We start from the raw sequence: 23,044 nt of genomic DNA, 5'->3' as shown, positions 1-23,044 counted from the left end.
TTAATAAACCATTAAAAATTAGGAAGAAGGATTAAGGATATGGAAAAGCAAGAAACAGAAATGACACATAAAAAATTTTACAGTGGTACATAATACTGAACAGACAAAACTTATGAACATCTAGAGCAAAATATTAAGTTATCTCTGTACGCTTAATATTTATAATGCTTTGTTTCCTGTATCTTTTATGAGGTAATTTTATTATTTTTGTAATTTTTAATACAATGTGGGCATCAGGGAGAAAACTGGTAAAAACCCTTGCAAATATTTCATAAGTGGGATGGCAGTGACATGAGTGTGAGTACAGCCTCGTTGGCTGCATGAATTATATTATTTTTCTTTACATAGCCTGGCACTGAAGACCCCATAAAGTCAAATGAAATATGGACACAGAGGCTCTGGCCAAAACCACCTGACACCCTGATAATGAAATAATTCTGCACCTTCAGAGATGCTGAGGGAGGAGGCAGCCCCTGGAAGAAACAGATTTTTCTGTCCAGCTTTAAGCTCTGACTTTGTCATCGGGGGTATCAGGAGTTCCCTGTCCCCTGAGAGAACTGGGGCTCTGCAACAAATGTTTAAAATGGAGAACTGAGAGACTGAGGCAAGAACCTCCGCTCTGGTGTTCTAGCTGTCCTGCGGGCCCCTCTGACCTCTTCAGTGGCCCCCACCAACCACTTGAGCCCCCATCATAGCTTAAGCAAGTTTAGAGACGGCCGCCTCCAAAGGTGTGACTGCTGTCCACCACTCTGGCCTCTTCTTTCCCACAATTCCTCCACCAACTCTCTAGCCAAGGAGGCCCTTTCAGCTGCCAACCTCCTGCTTCAGGCCTTTGAGCATGCTGTTCCTCCCGCCTGGAAGGCTCCCAGCGCTTTCCCTCAGCCTAGTTTCCCGCTCTGATCGCTCCTCAAGAGTGACTTCCTAGAACCGTCCTCCCTCCATCCCGGGCAGGAACTGATCTCCACTATTAGCTCTCCCACCAGCTTGTCCTCCTTCACTGCCTCCATCACAACAGGAATCACATCCTGTGCACATCCTTGTTCATGGCTGCCCTGTCCACACACAAAATGCCTCCTCCATGAGGACAGGCTACGTCTGACTTCCTCCCTTTCATGTCCTGAGTGCCTAGATGGGCACCTTTTCTCAAGTAGGTGCTCAGTAAGTGTCTGTAGGGGGAAAAAAGTTACAAAGAGGCAGGGTAAAATCCTTCCAGACTCATGCTCCAAATGGCTCAAGACTTAGGCAGGAAGAATTCGGTAAGCAGTGGGGTTTCTCTGGGGCACATACCAAGGGCAATACATCTGTACTTCCTACCTCACTCGGGGCCTGGTCCGCGGTAAACAGTCAGAGAATAATGCAAGCTGAATAAGCATTACCTCCTCCATCTACTCATACTCCTCCCTCAGTGGTGATCTCATCAGATCCCAGGGCTTTAAATGTCGTCTGATGACTCCCCAAATTACAGCTCTAGCCTGGACCTCTTCCCAGAATTCATATAGCCAAGTGCATATCTGACACCTCCACTTGGAATGTCTGAGACGTATCTTGGGTTGAACGCCTAGCTCATGTGGTACAGCATTGTCCTAGTAGATTAGAAACCCTGAGAGTTCAAAGTCTAGTTAGGAGGGGGTGGGAGGAAGGTATCTCAAATAAAACATGGTCAAAGCAGAACTTATATATGTTTGCTCTGTTAGCCCTCCCCATCTCAATCTATTCATCTCACTTTTCAATCCATATGCCTGGGATTATTGTTTTTAAATTTTTGCTTAATTTTGAGATGAGATCTGGCTATTTTGCCCAGGCTGGTCTTGAACTTGAGCCCAAGCAATCCTCCTGCCTCGCCCTCCCCAGTAGCTGGGACTGTAGGTGTGTACCACCATGCCCAGGTGAAGTCATCCTTGACTATTCTTATTCCCTCATATTCTGTATCCAATTCATCAACAATTCTGTCAGTACCCCCTTCAGAATAGTCAGAATCTGACCATCTCTCATCCAATTTCTGTCATTACTCTCCTGGTCCAATCCACCATTACCTTTTTCCTGGAATGTTACAAAAGCTTCTAACTGGTTTCTCTGCTCCCACTGGCTTTCCCAACTCTGTCTTCCATCCCAAAGACAGGTCATCACATCTTGGCTCAAATGGCACCTTCTCAGAGAGGCATTCCTGAAAATTCTACAGAAAATAAGACAGACCCTTCTTGTCAACTATGGCTGTGTAACTTAACTTTTATCCATTGCACTTGTCAGGGTCTTATTTTTGCTTGTTATCTTTATTCTTCTGTTCTCTTGTGAGTTTCAAGAAAAAAGTATTGGCCTATTTTGTTCTTTTGCGTTTCCACAGCACCTAGAACAGTGCAACATTGAGCTCCTGCTCAAAAACCTCCATCATCTTGACTGACAGTCTGAACTTTTAAAATTCTGGGGTGAGATTTTTCTCCCAGTGAGTGAGAATGGAGATGCCAGAAATCAGATACCAACTACCTGTCTCTTTGGAGCTCTGAAATAATTAAGACTGAAGCTGTAGATCAGTTACTGTAGAGCACCTGCCCAGGAAGTGCAAGACTCCTGGTTCAACCCCTATTACTGGGGAGAGGGAGAAGGAGGGACTGGTTTAACTGAGAACCACTTGGCATATAAAGAGTGACACTGAGGTCACCTACTGAGTCATATCCGGCTCCTTAGTTCCTGGAGCAGTCTACAGATTTTGCCTAGTAGTATACCCTGGAACTAACTTGTAATTTCTAGGCATTCCATCCTTCATCTGTAAGTAAGCTGCTTGCCTCATGGCCTTTACGTGTGGCTGAGTGTGGGATCCATAACATTCAGACTTAGTCCAGATTGTTTGGCGTAGTTGTTTTCACTGTAAGCTAGTGATTTTACTCACATCTAGCACAGTCTACAGGCATCATTAATTGCTGATATTGGAGGCGTGGCGTGACTGGCATCTTGTGGGTAGAGGCCAGGGATGCTGTTAAATAAAAGTTGTAAGAGACCAGTTTTAGATGGAGGTCCTGTACTAAGTCCTAACAGGCCACAATAAAAATCAAAATGGAGTCAGTCACACTAAAGTTCAACAAACTGAAAATAAGTTGTTATCTGACTTTCCCAGAAGTGGGCAGAGATAACAACCAAATTTCCCAAACAAGCCAGTTTTGATGGAACTATAAATGAAGTTCCCTCTGCTTTAAGCTTATTTACAAAAAAAAAAAAAAAAAAAGTAACCTGATGTTAACCAGCAGGTTATTTTTCTATTCTTCTGCCTCCCTGTCCCTCACCTTACAAGGAAAGTAACTTTGAAATGACTAATCTTCTAGTTTTTGTTCTTTGTTTCTACTTCATTCAGCCCCTTCCAATCTATAAAACCAACCTCCTCTGCTCAGCTCATTGGAACACTCATTCTATTTTATGGAATGAAGTGTAGCCTAACTGTTGACACTTCTTTGCAGCTGAGGTGTGTAGCTCACGGTAGAGTGCTTATCTACCACGAAGAAACCAGGTCCTGTGTTTGATTCCCATAATAGACACACAGACAACAAGAACAACAAAATCCAACTTATCAAAAAAAAGGGGAAAATGTAAAGCACTTAAAGAATATTACATATTATCAAAACCATCATGACACTATTATATAATAGAAAGCTGTAATAATGAAGTATTAAAATAATGGAAGTAGTATGGAGATGGAAAAATCATGGGTCTGAAAGAAATGACTGTTGTTTCTACTTGGTGGACTCACAGAGGCTTTACTTCAGCATCAACAGCACTTCCAGGAGATCCTAGAAATGGCCTGTGCTCGATTGTTCTGAATCTAATGGGATGGCTCTCATCAGCTAAGAAAAGGAGGCTTTGAGCCTCTATTTTTCCTTTTCCTGTGGAATCACTTTACTTTCCACAGAACACAACATCCCAGATACCAATCAACACTGTGACATCTAAGTGCAGGCACCTGAACTTATTCGTTTATTCAGGATTCATTCAGCAAACATCATGTCCCTCTTATTCCCAGAAAGTATGAAACCCTGGTCCCCAAGGAGAAGCCAACCTGTCTAATTAGAAGGAAAAAGCACTGGACTTGGGGTCAAACTGAGTAAGAGGTTGCAAAATGGAGCCCATAGGTCATATTTAGACCATGGGGTGTTTTAATAAATGAAGTTGTAACCAACAATTTATTGTTTGGTGGGACTGAGATTTGAACTCAGGGTTTCACACTTGCAAAGCAGGTGTTCTACCTCTTGAGCCACACCTTCAGTCCATTTTGCTCTGGTAGTTTTGGAGATAAGTTCTCACAAACATCTGCCCCAGCTGGTCTCAAACCCCAATCCTCCCGATCTCAGCCTTCTAAGTTATCCTAGCTGGGCAAATAGAAGTATTTAATTTTGTGGTACCAGGATTTGAATTCAGGGTCTTGGGTTTGCCAGGCAAGTACTCTATCACTTGAACCACACCCCCCAGTTCCCAACATTTTAAAATGAGGATATTTCCTATGAAAATAATCCAAATTACTGTTCTTTTCTTTGAAATCAGACAAACTAGCAATAGTGGGCCAGCATTCTTTTTCTTTCTTATTTTTTAGGGTGGGACTAGGTTTTTGTTTTTTTCTTTCTTTTTTTTTTTTAATTTCTTTTATTCATATGTGCATACAATGTTTGGGTCATTTCTCCCCCCTTCCCCCAGCCCCCTCCCTTTCCCCCATGCCCTCCTTCTCCCCCCTCTTACCCCCTAACTACCAGGCAGAAACTCTTTTGCCCTTATCTCTAGTTTTGTTGTAGAGAGAGTATAAGCAATAACAGGAAGGACCAAGGGTTTTTGCTACTTGAGATAAGGATAGCTATACAGGGAATTGACTCGCATTGCTTTCCTGTACATATGTGTTACATTCTAAATTAATTCTTCTCTAACTAACCGCTTCTCTAGTTCCTGGTTCCCTTCTCCTATTGGCCTCTGTTGCTTTAAAGTTTCTGCATTAGTTCCTTTGCACTGAGGACATCAAATGCTATCTTGTTTTTTTTTGGGTTTCTTGCCTATCCTCATACCTCCCTTGGGTGCTCTCGCCTCATCATGTGATCAAAGTCCAATCCCCTTGCTGTGTTTGCCCTTGATCTAAAGTCCGCATATGAGGGAGAACATATGATTTTCAGTCATCTGGGCCTGGCTAACCTCACTCAGGACAATGTTCTCCAGTTCTGTTCGTTTACCTGCAAATGATAAGATTTCATTCTTCTTCATGGCTGAGTAGTATTCCATCGTGTATAAATACATTTTCTTGATCCATTCATCGATAGTGGGGCATCTTGGCTGCTTCCATAACTTGACTATTGTGAATAGTGCTGCAATAAACATGGGTGTGCAGGTGCCTTTGGAGTAACCTGTGTCGCATTCTTTTGGGTTTATCCCCAAGAGTGGTATTGTTGGATCATATGGCAGATCTCTGTTTAGGTTTGTAAGAAGCCTCCAAATTTTTTTCCAGAGTGGTTGTACTAGTTTGCATTTCTACCAGCAGTGTATAAGGGTTCCTTTTTCCCCCATCCTTGCCAACACCTGTTGTTCATGGTGTTTCTAATGATAGCTATTATAACAGGGGTGAGGTGGAATCTTAGTGTGGTTTTGATTTGCATTTCCTTAATGGCTAGAGATGGTGAGCATTTTTTCATGTGTTTTTTGGCCATTTGAATTTCTTCTTTTGAGAAAGTTCTGTTTAGTTCACTTGCCCATTTCTTTATTGGTTCATTAATTTTGGGAGAGTTTAGTTTTTTGAGTTCCCTATATATTCTGGTTATCAGTCCTTTGTCTGATGTGTAGCTGGCAAATATTTTCTTCCACTCTGTGGGTGGTCTCTTCAGTTTGGAGACCATTTCTTTTGTTGAGCAGAAACTTTTTAGTTTTATGAAGTCCCATTTGTCTATGCTATCTTGGGACTAGGTTTTGAACTCAGGGCTTTGCACTTGCAAAGCAAATGCTCTACATGCTTGAGCCATACCTTCCATCCATTTTGCTCTGGTTATTTTGTAGATGGAGTGTCTCCAGCTATTTTCGTGGGCTGGCCTTGAACCACATGTGTAATCTTCCCAATCTCAGCTTCCCAGGTAGCTAGGATTACAGTCACTAGCACCTGGCTGGTCCAACATTCTTAAATGGCCAACATCTGCCTCCTATCTTTTTTTTTTTTTTAGTTTTTTTGAAAAGGAGAAAGAGGAAGAAAAAAGAAAGAAGAAGGAGGGGAGGAAGAAAAGGAAGACGCTCTCTCCTACCTTTAAAAGGAGTTGTTTTTGTCCACCCCCCCCTCCAATACTAGAGTTTGAACTCAGGGTCCTGACTTTGCCAGACAGTTTTACCACCTGAGCTACATTCCCAGTCCTTTTTTTCTTTTAGGTGTTTTTCAAATAGGGTCTTGCTTTTATGCCAGGCCAGACTGGACCACAATCCTCCTTAGTTATGCTTCCTCTGTGGATGAGATGATAGGCATAGGCTTAATTTTGGTTTTTTCAGAGAGGGTCTCTCTCTGTATTTGAGTTTGAATTCAGCCCAGGCTGAATTCAAACTCAAAATCTTCCTGAATGCTGAGAATACAGGTGTGTGCCACCACCAAGACCAGTTTAAAGCAGCTTATCTACACTCCCTATTGTGCCATCTATCTTGCCTCACCCATTAATGTCTCCTTCTGGGCCCCTGTGTTTCTAAAGTCCCTTCAAATTCCAAATCTATGCTATTAGAAGATTAGTTTACTGTTAACTGTAAGATTCTTGAGGATGGGGCTGCAACTTATTCTAGGTGTGTATTTGAAGCATCCAAATGTTGCCCAGTATTTTTTCCTGGTGATTGGGATATTTGTTGTCTGTCTCACGAGGAACAGCTAGACACCAATGAGCCAATTCTGTATAAATGAATGTGAAAGGAATGGAGAAGGCAGAGAGGTTTTTGGCTCCTAGAAACCAAACCCTTCAAAGGGTCCCTAGGGATAAACACAGGCCAGAAAGACACTGGTTTGTGATAGCACCCTTCTTTCACATTTCAAGAAAATAATTCAGGCTGAGAGCTGGATGAGATGAGCAGAGCAAACGCAGGTGATGCCAGGGAAGGGCAGGTGCCACACACAGAGAGAAACCCATCATTTACTAAACAAAACCCTGCTACCTTTAGAACACCTTAACATTCCATCATTCCATTTCAAGCTCCTCTTCTTCAAAATTATAAATAAGAAAAAGGTCAACTATCTAGTCTACTCAGCTAAATTTGTGACTGTAGTCCTGAGGTTTAGAGAATGGACTTTAGGGTCCTCTAGACCTAGAACTTACTCATTTGTTAGCAGCATGTCTTTGGGGGAAAAAAATCAATTTTTCAAACTGTAAAACAGGGACATAATAACTGGTTTTAAAATTCAATGCATATTTACTGAGTACTACTACATGCCAGACATTGAATTTGATGCTGCAAATGGAACAGTGAACAAAACAGGCAGGGACAGATACACAACAGCCAAACAAGTGAATACATGAGATTATTTCCTCTGAAGGAATAAATGAGGCAACTGATGGAGGAAATAAAAGTGCTGTAGAGAGTAACTGGAGGGTGGTGATGGGAGCAAATACAGTGGGGAGTTCAGGAAGGCAACAGTTGAGCTGAAATCTAAATGAGGAAACAGCTTTGCCCAGAGGTAGGAGGAAAGGGGAGTGGTCCCAGACACAACTTTCCAGTTGTGAGACCATGACTGCAAGTGCTGAACTTGGTGGTCAGCAGCTGCTGTTCATGTTAAGTTATGGGCTTTATTCTTACTCATTTACTTTGCAGTACTAAGGAATCAAACTGAAGGCTTCCCATATGGTAAGCAAGTATACACCACTGAGCTATGCCTCCAGTCCTACCTCATCCACTTGAAATATTCTTAGCTCTTTTGTTCAAACAAGGCAAAGCTGACCAATCTATAGATCTGAAAGAAATATATATGCATTACCCAAGAGATACAGCTTCTGGCATGAATCAGAACTGGCCCAAGCCAGTTGAAGCACTGACCCCAGACTTGCTGTCAACCTCACTTCTTCCTTAGGAAAGGCACTATATTGAAATACTAATTTCTCAAAAGCCCCTAATTTCACCTTTTAGAAACACGGACTTGAGCTGGGAGTGGTAATCTCAGCACTTGGGAGGCTAAGGCAGGAGGATTGAGAGTTCAAAGCCAGCCTGAACTACAATGTGAGACCCGTGTCAAAAAACCAGGAAGCTTTAGCACAGGTCAGGAAGTGATACACAAAAAGGGTTTCCAGGACTGCCCATTAAGTTGGTCACACATGGAGACTCTGTCTCAAAAAAAAAGACAAAAGATAAAAAAAGAAAAGGGGAGAAAAGGATAAAGAAAAAGTATGAATTTTAAAAATACATTATCGGTGCTTAAGGGTTGGTTGTTCAAAACCCTCTGTGGCCTTTGGGACAGTTCCACAAATGAAAATTATTGATCAGATGCACTGAGCATTTACTAGTGCCCCATGTTCTACGGAGAACTTTAAAAATATACACATTAGTTCATTCAGTATGTCCAACATGCTTATGAAGTGGCTTCCTTTTACATTTGCTCACGTTACAGATAAAAACAAACAAACCTGAGATTCAAACAGCTAGTAAATGACAATGCTGGAATTTTAACCTAGCTCTGACTCTGTCCACTTCCCAACCCTCAAAGCTATGCTGTATTTCATCACTTATTGGTGGGCTTCCCTAAGCCAGGAGACACCTCTGAGGACTGACTTTTTGTCCATTAAGTTACCTCTTCACTAGAGATAAATCCCCAACCAAGAAATTCTCCCACACACAAGACTCTTCACCTGAGCAAAAAGCCTCAACCTGTATATGCCCTAGAGTTCAACACTACCAAATCCACCCTCATCCTCACTCCCCACTCTGTCTGCATTGCCTGACAGAGATCCCACTCTTGGAGATAATTCCTTAATTCAGAAGGAAATTCCCTTCCTCAAATCCTATTATCCCACGGCTGCACACTCCCAAACACAAATGTTTCAGGGCAGGATCGGCTGCATATGGGGTCTCTTGTTAAAACACTAAGAATTTCAACAATGAGACAACAGAACATTAAAACAAACCTGAAGACCCTTTCTGTGCGACAGCACTAGTAGCTTGCCCATGCAGATGGTCCTGATTCAAATATACCCTTTCAGTGAAGGACAGGCCACCGCAAAATTTATAAAATCCTTCTGACCTGGAGTGGGGATGGGGAGATACACGGAGAGATGGTCGCCTACTTTCTTGAAGCTGTGGCTCAAGAACATCCAGAGACAACCTCCTTGGATTTGAAATCGCTTTCCAGACAGCTGGCGTCATCCAGCTCTGGCTCCGCCTTCCGAGTGTGGGTCCACCATCAACAGCAACAAAATACAGGACGTCTATGGGCCAATGGGAAAACTCTGGGGTATCCGGTAAGCCAATAGGGACGAGAAGGGGGCGGGAGCGGGGCGGGGCCTGGGCACTAGCCTGCCAGAGCTGGTGTGAGGCTGCTAGACTTGCCAAGGCTTTGACAGCCAAAGCATTCCTTCCGGGCCTAAACCATGCCAGCACCTCCCCAAGGCAGGAGACCGTGGCAGTCAGCCAGCCCCTGCTCCACAATGAAAGACGTGGAGGTCTTCGCACTTCCAGAAAAGTGGGGAAGAGAGGCATCACCTAGGGCGGGAAGGGGTAGGGACCCCTCACCCCGGCCTTGCTCTCCTCCACCTCCAGGTTAACTACGCGCAACCGAAAGACGATGATCTAAACGCAGACTTGTCGGAAGAGATACAACAGGACTCCGTGCACTACCCAGGGGTTGGAGAATATATAACAGAAAGGGTCACTGCAGCCCCTAGCAAGAAGGTGAGCATGGAGTCATAACTCAGTTCCTTCTCCCGATACTGTGTCCGCTAGGCGTCTGGCAGATAATTCTTGGGGACAAGCCAACATGAGGTTTCCAGAAAAGACGCAAATGAATTTTACATTTCTTTTGGAACAACCAGACCCTCGGCGCTCTAAATTCTTTGTTGTTTTTTATTACCCATCTCTGCTGGGAAAAACAGCACCTAGCAACGATTTCCAAGCTAGCAGTTCCCTCTCCTGTAGGTTCCGTGCAGAGGACTAATCTGTATGTTCCAGGAAAAAAAAAAAAAAGGCGGGGGGTGGGGGTGGGGGGGCCGGCCTGGCAAAGCTGTGTGGGCGTTTCCTGCCTTCCAGAGGGCAGTTAGTCACCAATTAAGGAAAATGGGTGGTAGTGGTGGTGGTTAGGGGCTTGATAAATGGCAGTTTGTAGAAAGCTAGCAGGACTGCCAACTTTTCTAGTTGTATTTGGTGGAAGGGAAGGAAGCTGGCAGCCTAAGTCGTAGGATGGCTCCAGGGAAGAATGGAAAGATAAAAAGCTTCCGATGGAAGAGAAATGAGGTTTTTAAAAACAAACAATGTGTCATCCAGATTGTAGGGATGTTATTTTCCTTAATAAATTTAAAAGGTTTTTGCACTGTATGCAATGTAAGTGTAGCCAAATTTTGCATAATTCATCACACTTTCTCTTATTAAGATTACCTTTGGTCCTTGCCAAGATGGTAACCTACTAAAGAAATTAAGACAGGGGGGTTGGCAGAGTGACTCAAGTGGTAGAGTGCCTGCCTAGCAAGTGTGAGGCTGTGAGTTCAAACCCTAGTCCCAACTCCCCCCCCCAAAAAAAATTAACACAGGTATTCTAGTATCCAGTACCCTTTGGGGTGGGGGAAATAGTTAAAAGTTATTCCAGCAATTTGCTATAACTACTGCTATCAGGTAGTAGATTAGAACCATTAGGATATGTGGAAAGAGGGCTATTTAAATGCTAATTAAGGATAAAATTTGGCCAGCTGGCTGTTAGATTCTGCTCCCAACATTCTTTTTAAAGAACAGGGGAGTACTTAAGTTTATCTTGTACTCTTAAACTTAGCTGAAGGTTCCTTTGAAGTCTTGCTTACATGATGCAGGAATGCAGTTAAGATTTTTGGGATGAAGACTAGATTCAAATGGAGCCAAGTTTCTACCATTTTCTTGAATTTGAAGTGCAATGTAAACATAGCAGGAGGATGGTTGAGTCTGATTACAAAGAAGAACATGGTAAGCCACACAACTATTGATGTCACCTGCTGTCAGCAATGAAGACTATTACAGAACATACTAGTGTATAAAGATGTTCCAAAATCCAAAATCTGAAACTTCTGGTCCCAGCACTTCAGATAAAGATAATCTGTGTGCGTATGGCACTGTAAGGTCCTATGATTATACAGTACCATTACTGTTTTGAAATTTTACTGATAGTAACCTCCCCATATATTTAAAAAAAAAATCACAATAATCTAATTGTAGTATGAAGAAGAAAAAGAAATTAACTCTTACATTACTAAGCATGTAAAAACTTGAGCATCAATATGGGGGGAAGGTGGCTCAAATCATGTGTACACATGTAAGAAAATACAAAAATGATAAAATAAAATTAAAAATACACTAGAAAATATGAATTGCAGGGTATTTGTACAATATTAAGAATCACCACAAATATAAGTTACACAGACTGAATCAGGTGTTTAAAAGTGATTAAAATATCATGATGAGTACTGCTATATCGTAGTATTTCTTTTTCTAAAACAGCAAACTCTGAGTAAATCTCTAAATGAAAGGACATTACCCACCAGATTTATATGCCTCTTGCATGCAGAGAAAATGTATTATGTGAGAAAATACTTTGAGTCTATATGTAAAAATATTTCAGACTTGGATAAAGCAGATTCAAACACCAAATGAGACAGAATAATTATTCATTGTACAGTACTGTTCTGCAGACTACAAGACAGCTAGCAAATCTAGCCTCTGCCCACCAAATGCCTATATTAACTTCTGCTATGATGACAATCAGAAATGCTCTCACAAATTTCAAAAATGTCCCCAGAGGCTGGTTACTACCCTAGCTAAGAACCACTAGCTAAATGGATATATGTGACTAGGCTATTTAAAAATCACTGGCATGCTACTGCATATTTATTTCTTAAATTAGCATTTTGCTAGTACACAGGACTACTTTGTAGTTGTAATTCACCATAGTGGATCAACACAGAAATAGTTATGAATTTGTATGCATAGCATAAACAAATGTAATTAAACCCAATTCAAGTACAAGCAAGAATAGGAACAAAAGAATGTCAAATATGCAGCTGAGAAAATATAAGAGTATCTAAAAATTAGATTTTACAAGAGCAAACTACTCATCACCAGCATGTTGTCTAAAGTGAAAATCTATCATATAGTGACAAAAAGCCATTGGAGCTTTCAAACTATTTTCAACAATGGTAACCAAAAATGTTTAACTAGTTTACTCTAAAAAGTACTTAATTCTTCTGGAAGGTAAAAAAATCAAAGTTTTCACACATACTGTAAAAGAAACATTCTATTTTATCCTACTAGCAGTAATTTAAAAAAGAATGTATCTTCAGATTCAGAATAAAAGCTAAGAATAATATTTTTTTTAAAGCAGCAGCAGCAAAGATAAGTGCAAAATTCAAGCTGGAAAGAACTGAAAGCAAGGACAAAACACTGAAACAGAACCCAAGGGTTTCAGTAAATTGAGACAACAGAGTTGGGAAAAGCTGAGGCAGCTAGAATCTATGGGACAGGAAACTGGAGGGGAAGAAGGTACATGCACAGAGAGCTCTGCAGGTCTGCAGAGGGATTCCCTTAAGTCTCAGGTTTGCAAGTCCCTGAAAGGAAGCCTCTTCATCCAAGGTCAGAGAACACACTCCCAGAAAGTAACAGGCCTAATAATTCCCAGATCTCATGAACAGCTGGAAATAGTTTGTGATTCATTGGTCAGAATGAAAATCCAGAGTCTCTATAAGGATCATACCATAGTAGTGGGGCTAAATTAGTCCAAGGATAACGACTATTATAACCAGTCATAAAACCTTAACCAGGATCAAACGATCCAAAAGTTACTTCACAATGACAGAATAAAATCTGATCAGCTTTAAGGAAATACAACAAAATCCAGTGTCCAGCAATGTGAAATATAAAATTCACAATGTCCAGGCATGTGAAGAAGCAGGAAAAGATAACTCATATCCAGAAAAAAAAAGTTTAAGACTTGTAAACAATAGAAATGTTAGAGCAAAAATATTAAAACAGACATTAGAAATATATTTCAAAAAAATGTGACGTGGTATCTCAAATGAAAAATACATTGGGTGGGAATAACCACAGATGAGACTTTGCAAACACTAAGGCTGGAGTACTATAAATAAACAGCAACAGCCGGCTGCTGGTGGCTCATGCCTTTACACCTAGTTACTAAGGAGGCAGAGATCAGGAGGATGGAGGTTCGAAGCCAGCCCGGGCAAATAGTTCATGAGACCCTATCTCTAAAAAAAACTCATCACAAAAGAAAAGGGCCAGTGGTGTGGCTCAAGGTATAGGCCCTGAGTTCAAACCCCAATACTGCAATAAATAAATAAATATTAGCAAAGTAGACTTTGGAACAAAGAGTGTTAGAAAGGATACTGCATAATGATAGAGGGTTGAGTCCTCAAGTTCTCAAAAGGACACAATCCTAAACAGGATAGCTCTAGTAACAAAGCTTCAACACTTACAGAACTGAAAGGAAAAACAGACAAAGCTATTAGACTTAGAAACGTCAAAAAGTCTATCTCAACAACTGACAGACCAAAAATGAAATCACCAAAGAGTATCAACCAACTCGACTTAGTATTTATGTAATATTTCACAACACCAAAATATATATTCATTCACTCATTTATGAGACACAGTCTCACTACTTATTCATTTATTAGCCAAGATCTCGCTATGCAGCCCAGGCTGTCCTAGACTTGCAATCCTCCTGTCTCCACCTCCTGAGTACAGGGTTTACAGGCATGTACTATCACGCTCAGCTTCAGAATACGCATTCTTTTCAAGTGTACCTAAAAATCTTTCAAGAACTAAAAATCTTTCAATAACATGGATCATATTCTGGATCACTAAAAAACAAGCACACACAAAAGACCAAAAAGTTCTCAACTCTAAAAGGACTGAAATAATCCAAAACATGTTCTCTATAGGAGAATTAAACTAGAAATTAACAGAAAAAAGAAAAAAAAAACCTTCTAAATAACCTATAGGTCAGAGGACATCATAAGTGGAACTGGAAAATACTTTGACTTGAATGACAATGACACAAACATTTTTGAGACACAGCTATAGAAATGCTTAGAGGGAAACTCATAACTTTAAACACTATTGGAAAACAAGAAAGGTTTTGAATCACTGATTTAAATTTTAACTTTGAGAAACTAGAAAAAGAATAGCAAGTTAAATGCAAAACAAGGAAGGAAATGAAGGGCAAAAGCAGACATCAATAAAATAGAAAGGAAAACACTAGAGGAAAGTAGTAAAATCAAAAGTAGCTCTTTGAATATAAATAAAATTAATAAACCTTTAACTAGACTGATCAGGAAAAAAGGAAAAGACACAGAAACAACAAAGGAACATTACAACAGATGTGAGACATTCGAAAGTAAAAATATTATAACTGATGTCAACATAAACTGTACTAAAGATGCATACTATAAATTTAAATCAACCCCCAGAAGAAATAGATACCCTAACCAGGACAATAACTATTGTTTTAAAAATTAAGTTTATAGTTAAAAATCTTACCAGAAAGAAGGGCTGGCAGAATGGCTCAAGTGGTGGAGTGCCTGCCTAGCAAGCATAGCAAGCATGAAGCCCTAGTAGCACCAAAAAAAAAAAAAAAAGAAAAGAAAAATCTTACCAGAAAGAAAACCTCAGGCCTAGCTGATTGCAGGGAGGATATATGAACCATTTAAAGGAAAGTATAATGCCAATTCTAAAGGGAAAACACTTTCTATCTCATGAGGCAAGCATTTCCTTAGTACCAAAATCAAAGACACTGTAAGATAATTACAGACCAGTATCTCTCATGAATATAGATGGAATATAGATGTACAAATCTGTAGCAAAATTTTGGCAAGCTAAATCCTACCATTTAGAAAACATGTATTACATTACCGATTTCATTCACCACATCAAGACAAATGATTATTTCACTAGATGCAGAAAGGAGTTTGACAAAATCCAACATCTACTCCTGATAAAACCTCATGGCAAACTAACAACAGAAGGAAACATCTTCAGCTTTATGAAAGTCATCTAGGAAGATCCCAAACTACCTATAATTGTGAAAAGTTCAATCCTTTCCACTTAGGATCTACAACAGGTCAAGATGTCCATTTTCATCAATTCTGTTCAACTTGGAAGCCCTAGCAAGAGCAACAAGGCAAAAAAAAAAAAAAAAAGAAACAAAAGGCACCCAAACTTACTTACAGGTGAGCTAATCATGCATGTACAAAATCCTAAATTATCTACAAAGACATTAATAGCATGAGATTAGCAATGTTGCAGAATACAATGCCAATTAAAAAAAAATCTATACTTCTACATATTTCCAAAGAATATCTGAAAATGGAAAAGTTGAAACATTTAGAGTAGGATTTAAAAAAAATACAAAAATGTATATACGTTTAAGAAAACATTTGGAACTATGAGCTAAAAACTACAAACAGAGAACATCTAAACAAACTGAGAGCCATACCATGTTCGTAGAATTAAGACTCAATACTGCTAAGATGTCAATTCACCCCAAATTTTTTTGGGGGGTTTGAGCTCAGCGCTTCACTCTTGCTAGGCAGGGGCTCTGTCACTTGAGGCACACCTCCAGCCCCATATTCATCTAAAGATTCAACACAATCCCCATCAAAATTCCAGAAAGGCTTTTTTGTTTTTCCTTACTAAAAACTGACAAGCTGACTCTAAACAATTTTAAAGCAATTTCATGATTGACTACAGTAAATCAGTGTTAGAGAATGTGCTTAGCATATGCAAGGTCCCAGATTCAAACCCTAGCACCAAAACCAAAACAATTTACAATAAAACCAACAATCAAGGCAATATAACACTGATAAAGATAAAGACACAGATTCAGAGAACCAAGTCTACACATTTGTGGTCAACTAATTTTTAACAAAGATGTGAGATTTCAATAGGAAAAAAAGATAGGTTTTTTTTTTTCAATAAATGGTGCTGGAACAATTGGATATTCTTATGAAAAAAATTTTATAATATAGTACTACCTCCCATTATACACAAAAAAATTAACTCAAAATGGATAAAAGATTTACTCGACAGAATGAGTTTCTAGAAGAAAACACAGAAAAGGTAATTATGACCTTGGTTTAGATAAAGACTTCTCAGACCCAAAGAGTACAAACCATTAAAAAAAAAAAAAAAGATAAAATGGATCACATTAAAAGACTCAGAGTCTTTGCTTTTCAAAAGACACTATTAAGAGCTGTGCATGGTAGTTCCTACCTGTAATCTCAGCACTCTGGAGCCTGTACAGGCAAGAGGATCCAGAGTTCAAGGCAAGCCTGAACTATACAGCAAGACCCTACAAAAAAAACAAGGATGTAGCTCACCTGCCTAGCAAACACAAGACCCTGGATTCAAACTCCAGTGCCACAAAAGAAAAAAGAAAAAAAAAATGCCATTAAGAAAATGGAAAAGCAGGTGGCTCACGCCTGTAATCCTAGCTACTCAGGTGGCAGAGATCAGAAGAATCACGGTTCAAAGCCAACCCGAGCAAACAGTTTTGGAGACCCTATCTCAAAAACATCTAACACAAAAAGAGCTGGTGGAGTGGCTCAAGGTGTAGGCCCTGAGTTCAAGCCCCGGTATCACAGAAAAAAAAAAAAAGGAATGGCAAGTCTGAGAAAAATTTTTGCAAAGTATACATCTGACAGTTTGTATCTAGTATATAAAAGAACTTTTACAACTCAATAACAAGACAAACTGACCAATGGGGAAAAAACAGACAACAAATTTCAGTAGACATTCAACAAAAAGATATCGAATAGTAACTAAACATTTTTAAAAAAGCAAAAAAAAAAACAGATGCTCAATATCAGTCATCAGCTGGCTGAGTGGCTCAAGTGGTAGAGTACCTGCCTAGCAAAGAGTGAGGCCCTGAGAATCAAAACCATGAGCTACCATTATACAGCCATTAGATGGATAAAATTAACAAGCCTGACAATACCCACCAATTAGAATAAGCAACTGGTATGAGAATGGAGCAACTGGAACTCTCATACACTGCTGATGGGACATATAAATTAGACATATGCTTACACTATGAGCCAAAACTCTCAAAAGAAATGAAATCATGTGGCCACAAAAAGATATGTATTTAAATACACATAACAGCCCACTAACCAGTGAATGATTAAAAAAAAGCTGTGATATGCTTACACAAAGGAGTATTACCCAGCAATAAAAAAGTACTTCTTTTCTGTGGTACTGAGGTTTAAATTCAGGGTCTTGCACTTGGTAAGCAGGTGTGCTACCACTTAAATCACACTCACAGCCCTTTCTGCTTTAGTATTTTTGAGACGGGGGTCTCAAATTTTTACCTTGGCAGGACTGGACCGCAACCCTATGCCTCCCACATAGCTAGGATGAGAGGCATGTGCCATCACACCGAGCTATTGGTTGAGATGGAGTCTTGCTAACTTTTTGGTTAGCCTTGAACTGCAATATCCCAATCTCTACCACCAGAGTAGCTGAAATTACACATGTGGGCCACTGCACCTGGCTTAAAAAGAACTTCTGATAACACTCAACAACATAGATGGTTTCAAAACCATCATGCTAGCTGAAAAAAGCTGGGTTCAAAAGACCATGTTTTGTATGAGTCTGTTTATATAAAGTTCTAGAAAAGCAATATCATGAAAAAAAGTAAATCAGTGGCTGCCAAGGTTCTAGGAGTGAGAAGAGGGAGTAAAAGGGAAAGGCTAACAAGGGGGCACATGGAGTGATGGAAAGAAAGATCTATTGCTTGATTGTGCTGGCAGTTTTATAATAGCATATATTTATCCCAAAATTACTAAATTATATGCTAAAAATGGATTCATTTTACTGTTGGCAATTCTACCTCAAAACAGTAATTAAAAATTAAAAATTTAAACAGAAAAAGAATATCTCAAAACTTAAAAATGAATCCTAACTTCTTGGGAGGCTAAGATCAGGCGGATCATGATTCAAGCCCAGCCCTGGCCATAAAAATTTAAGAAACACTATTTCAACCAATTGCTGGGGCATCGTGGCACACAACTGTCATCCCAGCTACAGGGGAGGCTGAGATCAGGAGGATCATGGCTCCAGGCAAAAAAGTTTGCAACAGACCCCATCTCAATGGGGAAAATTTGGGTGTGGTGGTACATGCCTATCATCCCAGCTATGGAGGGAAATGTAAAAGAGGATCATGGTCCAGGCTGGCTTGGGAAAAATGTGAGACCCTATCTCCAAAATAACCACAGCAAAAGTGTTGGAGATGTGACTCAAGCAGTAGAATGCCTGCAAGGCAAATGCCAAGACCTGAGCTCAAATCCCTGTAACAACCACAAAAAAAAAAAAAAAAGTTATAAATGAGAAAGGAAATCATAAAAGCCAAAGAGGGCTGGCTGGTGGAGCGGCTCAGTAGTACAGCATCTGAATTAAAACCCCAGAACTGCCAAAAAAAAAAAAAAAAAAAAAAACTCAAAGAAATCAAAATTTAATTAGAGAATACTATCCATTTATATGCTAATAAATTTAAAACTTAAGCTCAACGGATAATACACTATTAAAATATTAAATATCAAAAATATATATGAAAAGATGAGTAAACAAAGCTATCACAGAAGACCTTGACCAAAATTCACCAGTCACCTCTTAACTTACTCTCATGAGAGCACTAAAATCCAATAGCTCTACACAGGAATGTAAAGCCTTCCTAGAAAAGCGTGGCATACTGACCTCAAAGTATTATGGAGAAAGCATTACTTATATCTTAAAACTGGTAAGACAATGTTTTAAAAGAAAACCATAGAGCAATCTTGCTTACAAATAATGATGTGAGACTTACTAACACTTAAGCAATTAAAATAATACTTGAAGAGATGTATATAAAATGACTAGTTTTTATTTCACGAACACAAGGGCTTTAAATAAAAAATGTCATTATAGTAACAGATTCTATGTTTTAAAAAAATTCAACCAATCCTACTCATTTTTACAAAAACAAAGAACTTTTTCTCTAATGTGATTAAAACAATCTGCACTACAAAGTTGAAGTTAAATATTAGTTGTCTTCTGCTTTAAAGAGGGCCCTAATTTAGTTATTTATAATAGTTTATTACTTACTTCTTTAGAGTAGATTTTTTTGAAGGAACAAAAATGAGAATTACAAAAATTACTGAAAGATACATATAATTACTTTGAACCATTGCTTAATTATTGCAATAAGTACTCTAGTTGTTGGATATAAGGCAAATCTGAAAAAAAAAAGGGGGGGTAGATTTTCATACATCACTAATAACCAACTAGAAAAAGAATGAGGAACTCCATTAAAACAGCAACAAAAAGCATCAAAGACTTGGTAATTAATATAGCAAATATATTTTTAAAAAAACAAAAACAAAAACAGAACTTTGATGGCCACTGGTGTCTCATACCTACAATCCTAGCTACCCAGGAGGCAGAGATCAGGAGGATCATGGTTCTAAGCCAGCTGGACAAATAGTTTGAGAGACTCTATCTTGAAAATACCCAATACAAAAAAATGGCTCAAAGCCCTGAGTTCAAGCCCCAGTACTGGAAAAAAAAATTTTAATGGGGGAAACTGGATTAACTATACAGAAGGAATATACCATAGCATCAGGAAGACTACCTTGTCTTAGTTAAATAGCAGCTGTAATGTACTTTCAATTAAAACATTCACACAATATTCACAGAATTTGAAAACTTAGAATGAGAAAAAATATCAAAGAATATTCTGTAAAAAGAAAGATAGGAGTAGCTCTATGGAATACTAAAAGCAATGCCTAATCAAGAGACTGAGTCTCAATTCAGCTGATAAGTGACTTTCTTACAAAATAAATGCAAATTGGCTGCTGATTCATTCATTTGCTGACCATCTTTGACACTAATTTCTGTACAATATTTAAATAATACATCCACAATAGATAAATTTTCCTTTCCTAAATCACCATTTACGTTATCTACAGTAAAGCTAAAATGAACAATTCATGATCAAGACAGAATATTAACTCTAAGCCCCTGTGTAAGAAGTACTGGTGGCCAAACGTTATTTTTCCATACATATCTCTAAATGAATGTATTATATCCTTTTGTTGGATTATAATTTTGCCATATCATACACACAGGAATAAGCTACAACTTAGTTATCTGTCATGTGAACAAAGATGTAGCCACATGCAATTTACTTTTGGAAAAGCACCTTACTTTGAAGTTACCTCACAGCATATTTTGAGGCTTAAAATGGCACCTGACCTCTCTCTTCTCCCCATGCCTCTCCTCCCCAAAAGGCTACACACCTGGTCTGTTGTTAGATAAGTCTATGGATTTATCTCTTCGTCGCCAAATTAGGATTTAATCGTGTGTCCTTAGATTTCATACAAGAAAGAGAAAATAACTATCATACTTCCCAAAATAGTGCTAAGGCAGAAATGTTCCAGGTAGTAAGATACCAAGTGAACTCTTCACTTCAGCAAGTGAGTTTTTAACACTTAAACAAAATTAAATAGCTTTCTGTTTTACTACCTGACTTAAGCTCATAATATGCTATTTCAGACTATGACTGATTCTAAGAGAAGGCCTTTCTAAGCCTACTTGATGAAAAGTTCCCTTTAGTATTAGAGAACCGTTAAATGGCAAAAAGCCTTAATTTTGTAGTCAAAAATATCTGTGTTCAAATTTCAGCTCTGCCACTCATTAACTATAAAATCTTGAACGAGTAATCAATTTTTCAACTGTAAAACGGAGGAAAAATACCTCCACTTTAAGGGACTGATTTAAAGATAAACTATATACATACAAAGAGTTTTAACAATGTGGCTAATAAATCTGCAATAAAATTGCAATTTGCCCTCCTGAAAGCAAAAGGTGTTTCTTATTCCCATATTTTCCCATCTCTCATCTTTTCTCTTCCTTGCTGTTTTTTTTTCCTTTGAGTTTTCATACCTGGGTCTAACAGTTGAGGTAGATTTTTGTGTGTTTTGTTGTGCTGGGTTTTGGTGGTACTGATGCTTGAATTCAGGGCTTCACTGATTGCTAGGCAGGTGCTCCACTACATGAACCACACCACAAGAGCCATGCCTCCAGCTCTTCTTGCTCTGGTTATTTTGGCAATACGGTCTTGCTTTTTGCCAAGGCTGGCCTGGACCACTGTTTCATACTTCCTGTTGTACCTGGGATGACTGATGTGCACCACCACTCCCAGATTCTTTCAACACTTTTAATGCCCGGACCGACCTGGAACCCAGATCCTCCCAATCTCAGCCTTCCACATAGCTGGGATGACAGAAGGCAGAAATATTTTAAAGTCTTCCGCATATTGACTCACATTCAGTGGAATACTACAGGACAGAATGAGAAGGAAATAGTGGAAGTTAGAGACACTGTTGAGTGAAAAAAGCAAGGCACAGCATCACAGTGTGTACAGTCCACTGTTAATCTATTAAGAAATGATAACCAAAAAAATAAATAAATAAAAAACGATTACACTGGCCAGACGTGATGGCTCAACCTATAATCCAAGCTACTAGGAGGCAGAGATCTGGAGGATTATAGTTCAAGGTCACCCTATACAAACAGATTTTAAGGTCGCATCTTCAAAAAAAGAAAAAACAGAGCAAAATGGACCTGAGGTATAGAAAGCCTGCCTTACAGGTGTCAAAGCCTTGAGTTCAAACCCCAGTCCCACCAAAAATGTTTTTTTCTTTTTACTTCTATTTGGGATGTCTCATTTTCAACAATGAACTGTATTGTATAGTTTTAAAAATCAAGTCACATTTTTTTGGTAATACTGGTGACTGACCCGTGGTCTCATGTGTACTAGGCAAGTGTTCTACCACACCCAGCTAACATGCATTTTTGAAAGACCTGAAGAATATACGACAAATTTAATGAAAGATTCATCTAAATTGGTAGAATTATGAGCAGTTTGCTATTTCTTCTGTTTACCTGTATTTTCCAAAATTTCACCAATATATATACAGTTCAAAAAAAATATTTTTTTTGTTTTGCTTTTAGAAAGGCAAAATGTACATCCATTAGGATTACCTAACATCCCCACCGGGGTCTCAGTCAGTAGACAATAATCAAACGCAGATATTTCTGCAGCAAAGTAGATGAAAAGTCACGCTACATGTGCGAGTACACACTATAGATAACTTCATGTAAGTTGTTTTGTTATCAAAGACATCTAAAGTAGGCTTTACTACCAAAGGAATGAGTAAGTTTTGTAACTACTCATTTTGTGGAATTATTTAGTTTTGTAAGTGTTATAATTCAGATCCTACCTGTCCAACTAATTTGGAGCTCAGTTACTACAGACAGTGCATTCAGCTGAGAACAGGTAAAATAGTCTTTAAAGTAATATATCAGCAAATCAAAGCATTTCAAACTCACCAATTAAAAGTCTTTGAAACTCAACTAATAAGGATAGTCTTTCTTGGTAAAAGCTTTTAAGCACATTTCAAAAAATGAAGAAGTTAAAGAACAAGAGTCAAAGTATAAAATATTCACAAATGATTACATTTATAGTATACACCAAAAACTCAACACAGACACCAAATAAACTTAGCAAATAATAGTACCACTTATGCATTCTTTAATTTCACAATTGGTACTTAGGACTTACAACACATCAGGATTTCATGTGGCCTTCAAATTCAGATCCATGAACTGAGAAATGGGCCTTAGACTCACATTGTCACAAATGCCAAGAATTCAAAGGAATGCAGTAGGATATATCATGTATATTAAGTTGCAACTCTTTTTCTCTCCATCAAAATACCATTCATGGACCACTCTCAAAAGCCAGTGAACTCCATTTAGAATAACTGCAGGTCAATGCTAAGCAAACCAGAATGAT

General features: G+C 38.9%; 1 protein-coding gene across 3 annotated transcripts in view; it reads right to left on the bottom strand.

Annotated features, from left to right (window-relative positions):
- Positions 1 to 23,044, bottom strand: part of Sppl3 (signal peptide peptidase like 3) — a 139,207-nt gene that overhangs the window by 100,817 nt on the left and 15,346 nt on the right. The window contains exon 1 of one of the 3 annotated variants that reach the window (XM_074060593.1): positions 9,206 to 10,086. The exons of the other annotated variants lie outside the window; for them this stretch is intronic. Within the exon in view, the coding sequence (XP_073916694.1) occupies positions 9,206 to 9,660 (455 nt within the window). The 5' untranslated portion in view covers positions 9,661 to 10,086. Of the gene's footprint in view, positions 1 to 9,205; positions 10,087 to 23,044 lie in introns of those variants that run through there. 3 annotated transcript variants of the gene reach the window in all.

This window comes from Castor canadensis, chromosome 18 (assembly GCF_047511655.1).
Source record: "Castor canadensis chromosome 18, mCasCan1.hap1v2, whole genome shotgun sequence".
In the NCBI taxonomy this organism is placed as follows: Eukaryota; Metazoa; Chordata; class Mammalia; order Rodentia; family Castoridae; genus Castor; species Castor canadensis.
The sequence above is the reverse complement of the archived record's forward strand: the minus strand, read 5'-3'. Positions and strand labels throughout refer to the sequence as shown.